Source organism: Sapajus apella, unplaced genomic scaffold (assembly GCF_009761245.1).
Source record: "Sapajus apella isolate SASKATOON/1434 unplaced genomic scaffold, GSC_monkey_1.0 scaffold11, whole genome shotgun sequence".
Lineage (NCBI taxonomy): Eukaryota > Metazoa > Chordata > Mammalia > Primates > Cebidae > Sapajus > Sapajus apella.
Window position 1 is genome coordinate 41535778 of NW_022436951.1, and position 3695 is coordinate 41539472.

General features: G+C 58.9%; 1 protein-coding gene across 1 annotated transcript in view; it reads left to right on the forward strand.

The window, feature by feature from the left end:
* Window positions 1-1323: 1323 nt before the first annotated feature.
* Window positions 1324-3695, forward strand: part of LOC116552202 (probable palmitoyltransferase ZDHHC11B) — a 21619-nt gene continuing 19247 nt past the window's right edge. The window contains exons 1-2 of the mRNA XM_032278841.1: window positions 1324-1679; window positions 1769-1949. Of these exons, the coding sequence (XP_032134732.1) occupies window positions 1324-1679; window positions 1769-1949 (537 nt within the window). The remainder of the gene's footprint in view (window positions 1680-1768; window positions 1950-3695) is intronic.

Below are 3695 nucleotides of genomic sequence, written 5' to 3' on the forward strand. Positions count from 1 at the left end.
CCACTGAGGACTCCCTCCTCTCCTCTCTGCTCTGAGATCTGTGATCGGTCCTTCAGTGTCCACGTGACCACATCACTGAGGACTCCCTTCCTCACCTCTCTGTTCTGAGATCTGTGATTGTTCCTTCAGCGTCCACGTGACCAGTTTGGTTTTTGGCAGCATCATTTCTGTGTGTTGGCACTTCCATTTGGACATTTTTTTAGTTGGGAATTGTGTTTTTAATGTTCAGGATTGTCTTTCTGTTCTCTCTCCTTCCTTGGCACCTTGGTCTTTTTTTTTTTTTTTTTTTTTTTTGAGATGAAGTCTCTCTCTCTCTGTCGCCCAGGCTGGAGTGCAGTGTTGCAATCTCCGCTCACTGCAGCCTCGACCTCCCTGGTTCAAAGGATTCTTGTGCCTCAGCCTCCTGAGTAGCTGGGATTAGAGGCGTGTGCCGCCATGCCTGACTAATTTTTGTGTTTTTAGTAGAGATGGGGTTTTGCCATGTTGCCCAGGCTGGTCTGGAGCTCCTGACCTCATGATCTGCCTGCCTCAGCCTCCCACAGAGCTGGAGATCACAGGCATGAGCCCCAGGCCCTGCCCAGGCACCTTGGCTTTGTTTAATGATTGCAAGTCTCTCAGGTCTCCCTGAGACATTCTTGTGTGACTCAAGCCCAGGGCCCTGCAGCCCCACATCCACCTGGTGTCATGGTCCGAGGACCAGAGAGGAGCCGCCAGAGGCGGGCAGAGCCCCGAAGCATGGACTTTCACAACTGCAAGGACGAAGAATTTTAACTATTTCTCAATGTCTTTCCTCCCAAAGTAATACATTTATTATCTTCATTTTCTCTTTGTTTTTTTCCCAAAGACACAACAAGGACTTTGTGTGAGACGTAACGAGGCAAGCCTTTTCCGAAAACTCCTGGTAGAGACCGCCCCGGCCTGCAGGATCCCTCCACCTGCAGCGGCTGCTGACCACCTTTCACTGCCCCAAGGTGACACCTCCCTCCCCGCTGCCCTCCCTACCTGCCTGGCCAGGAGCGGCCGCAGGGCGTTCCTTCCCAGCCACTGTCCACCCGTGCCGAGGCCCCAGCCCCGAGAGGCCGTCTGGGCTTCCTGTCCTGCGGAAGGGGAGACACACAGGACCCTGTGGAGTGAGCTCTCTGGTCCTGCTCCTCTGGGAAACTCACAGAAGGTTCTCGGGGAGGATCTGGCAGATTTAAGTGTTGCACCTGTTAGCGATGGCTTATGAGCTCTTCTGGCATTGCCTCAGTTTCCCCCAGGAGCACCCCTCTGTTCAGTGTGGCCTCTTTCTGATGTGGGTTTTCCTCTCCCACTTGAGGAGTCATGGGTGAGCCTGTGTATTCATGGATGAGTTGTAGGACCTCTCGCTGTGTGGGGGTCATTGAGGGCTCCCCAGAACCCATCAAAGCCTTGGGTCTACTGAGGGGTGGCAGCACGGGCATCGGGGGCTTTGCCAGGGTCACAGCCCTGGACAGCCACTTCCCACAGCCGCATGGCTCTGGTCGGGGTCAGATTCTGCAGCATGGCCGTTCACTCCCGTGTAGGGCCCTGCTCCATCTGCAGCCCAGCCCAGCTCGCTCCGCTGGGACGTGGCCCTGGGCAGTGCTGGGCTGTGGGCTGTCAGTGCCGGTCCTGGGGGCTGTGTTCCTAGTCCCCTGTGGTTCCCCTGACAGTGGCGGGTGGGGCTGGCCCTCCCTGGGGCTGATGGCATAGGTCCTCCCCTTCTCTTCCTGCAGATGGACACTCCCCGGAGTTCCGGCCCCCCTTAAGCCACAGGCAATAGCACGAAGCTGGCCTCGCCACCGCAAATCTCCCGAGTGAACGGCTGTTCACCGCCTAGGAACGCCTTCCAGATAGTGTCCTGGACCGTCTTCCTGACCCTGTCCTTGGCCATCTTCGGGATCTTCATTCCCTTCCTGTGTCACGTGTGGAAATACATTGCCTACGTGGTATCCTTTTCACGTCTAAGCAGGAGGGGCTCCTGGAGGACCCTGCAATGGACCTGGTCTGGGGTCCAGGCCATGCCTGCCCAGTGGCACCAGTCACCTGCCCTAAACCAGACCACATGCCCTGCGCCTGCAGGTGGGCCCCATGGGCACTCATGCTCCTGCAGCCCCTGCTGAGGGTCGCGGTGGACAGGGCAGCCACTGACTCTGCATCAGGCTGTTCCCACACGACTCAGGGTTGAAGTGGACAGGTCGGCCACCGACCCCACATCAGGCTGTTCCTGTGCAGCTGTGAAGGAGATCCGAGGCTGGGTAATTTACAAAGAAAAGAAGTTTAATCAGCAGACAGTTCAGTGGGCTCTTCAGGAATCGTGGGGCCGGCATCTGCTCCGGTGCTGGGGAAGCCTCAGGAGCCTTCACTCGTGGCGGAAGGTCAAGGGGAGCAGGAGGTCATGTGGCCAGAGGGGGTTCAAGCGGGGTGAAGGGGAGGGAGGTCCCACACTTTTTTAAACAACCAGATTTCCCATGAACTCTGGGAGTTCACTCACTACCGCAAGGACAGCACTGAGCTGCTCACAGGGACCCACCCCACGACCCAAACACCTCCCACCAGGCCCACTTCCAACCCTGGAGACTGTATTTCAACATGAGATGTGGACAGGACGCACGTCCAGAGGATGCATGTGCCATGGGGGGAGCACAAAGGAAGGCAGGGGCAGAGGAGGGGAGGGGAATGTGCCTGGGGGGAGCCGTGGGGGGTCTGGGGGGGAGCAGCAATGCCAGGGCAGAGGAGGGGAGGGGGACATGCCGTTGGGGGAGCCATGGGGGGAGCACAAAGGCCAGGTTGGAGGACTTTGGCCGTTTTAGCTAAGGGGCCAATCCATGTTGTTCAGTGAATAATACTAAGTTTTAATGAGAAGGGACTTAAGGAGAATACTAAGCCTGGGCGAGGCACAGCTGAAGGTTCTGCCCCGATGTGGCCAGTGTATGCTGTGGAATCTGTTTCCGGGTGCAACAGAGTGTCCTGGTCAGCCCTGCGTGGCTGGCTCATGGCCAGAGGGGAGTTCACGTGGGTCCCCAGGGATGGCTGTGCTCATGGATAAGGCACCACCGGCTGGTTAGGAGAGGAGACGGCAGCGCAGAAGAGGGTGGGGGGCGGGCATCTGCTCCCATCATCTCCCAGCAGGTGGGGGCCTACCTCTCCCATCATCTCCCGGTGGGCGGTGGGGGCCCTATGTCTGCTCCCATCTCTAGCATGCACGTCCGTGGAGCATGTGGGCTCTGCAGTACCCCCAGCCAACCATAGCATTTAGTAGAGAAACCGGGGGCCCCCTAGGGTGGCTGAGACATGAGTGTGTGGGGACAAAGGGGTCTGGGGATGGAGGGGCTGCGTTCAGTGCCCAGGGGCACTGGAGCCATATTTCTAAAGTGGGATGTGTCACTCCCCAGTGGAGTCTTCCACAGTGGGGAAGCAGCCACACCACCACATGCTCCTAGGGCTGGGCCGTCCTGGGCAGCTGAATGGCGAGCCTGGTGTGCAGAGTGAGCAGGCGCCATGGGGACTGCAGCCAGCCGGCCTGAGCGCCTCAGCCACTGGCTGTCTGGGCTGGGAGTGGCCGTCTGGGTCTGGGAGTGGCCGTCTGGGGCTGGGAGTGGCCGTCTGGGGCTGGAGGTGGCCGTCTGGGATGTGAGTGGCCGTCTGGGGCTGGGAGTGGCTGTCTGGGGCTGGGAGTGGCCGTCTGGGAGTGG